General features: G+C 37.3%; 1 protein-coding gene across 1 annotated transcript in view; it reads left to right on the forward strand.

Annotated features, from left to right (window-relative positions):
- Positions 1 to 321: 321 nt before the first annotated feature.
- The window catches only part of LOC104494985 (glutathione S-transferase 3), a 7,500-nt gene continuing 6,881 nt past the window's right edge, over positions 322 to 940 (forward strand). Inside the window, exon 1 of the mRNA XM_010137894.1 lies at positions 322 to 423. Coding sequence (XP_010136196.1) covers positions 337 to 423 — 87 coding nt within the window. The 5' untranslated portion in view covers positions 322 to 336. The remainder of the gene's footprint in view (positions 424 to 940) is intronic.

Genomic DNA, 940 nt, shown 5'->3' on the forward strand with positions numbered 1-940 from the left:
TCAAAACTTGGCTTTCAGTGGAGATTGAGTAACTAGTGCCAAAACTTACATTTTCTAAAGGTTTTAAGGATTTCCTTAGTGGTGAATTTATTTCTTTCTGTTATCTCCTACTTAGCAACTTGACACTTTTCCTGAATTTCGAGGGAATGAAAAGACTATGAAATAAAGTGACTTGACTGTGCAGCAGTAAAACCAAATCACTTTAGACTGAAACACAACTGAAATATTTTTAAGTTAATTTTTTTTGTCATTTGAATGACCTGTGAACCAGCTTTTTGTATCATTATTAACATAGTATTTTTTATAACTGTTTTAGGTAAGGAGAAGTTCAAAGTCATGGCCGGAAAGCCAAAACTTTACTACTTTAATGGAAGAGGCAAGATGGAGTCAGTTCGCTGGTTGTTAGCTGCAGCTGGGGTCGAGGTTTGTTTCAGTGTTTTTAACTTTAAAGCTTGTCTTTGAGACAGATCACAGGTTATTAAAAAAGAAAAGGCATCCCAAGACGCAATATTGGCTATTGTGGATTGGCTGTTTAGTATAATTAAACACTCTTACATTAGACACACAAAGCCTGGCTTCAAGTTACATGTCTCCTGAGCAGTGACACTGTAAACCAGGTTCTTACTTAATGCAAGACTGTGTAATGCTTAATTAAGCATTTGATCACTGACCCAGAGCTGTTGAGACAAATGACAGATGTGTCCCTGGCATAACCAGTATTGTCTGTGCGAAGTTAAACAGCAACAAATTTGCTTTGTCTAGCCTTTCTGTTTTCAGTTGGATGCTCACACACAGGTTTTTATTTTATTTTTCTCTCCACTGGCTGCATCCTCTGTAATAAGCTATAGTCTTTCTTGCATCATTTAGATGAGGCTTAACAGAGTGAAGTGAGCAACCTGGCCCACGTGTGTAGTGAACTTAGAAATCTCAGAGCAGGAAG

Source organism: Buceros rhinoceros, unplaced genomic scaffold (genome assembly GCF_000710305.1).
Source record: "Buceros rhinoceros silvestris isolate BGI_N320 unplaced genomic scaffold, ASM71030v1 scaffold2496, whole genome shotgun sequence".
Classification (NCBI taxonomy): Eukaryota; Metazoa; Chordata; class Aves; order Bucerotiformes; family Bucerotidae; genus Buceros; species Buceros rhinoceros.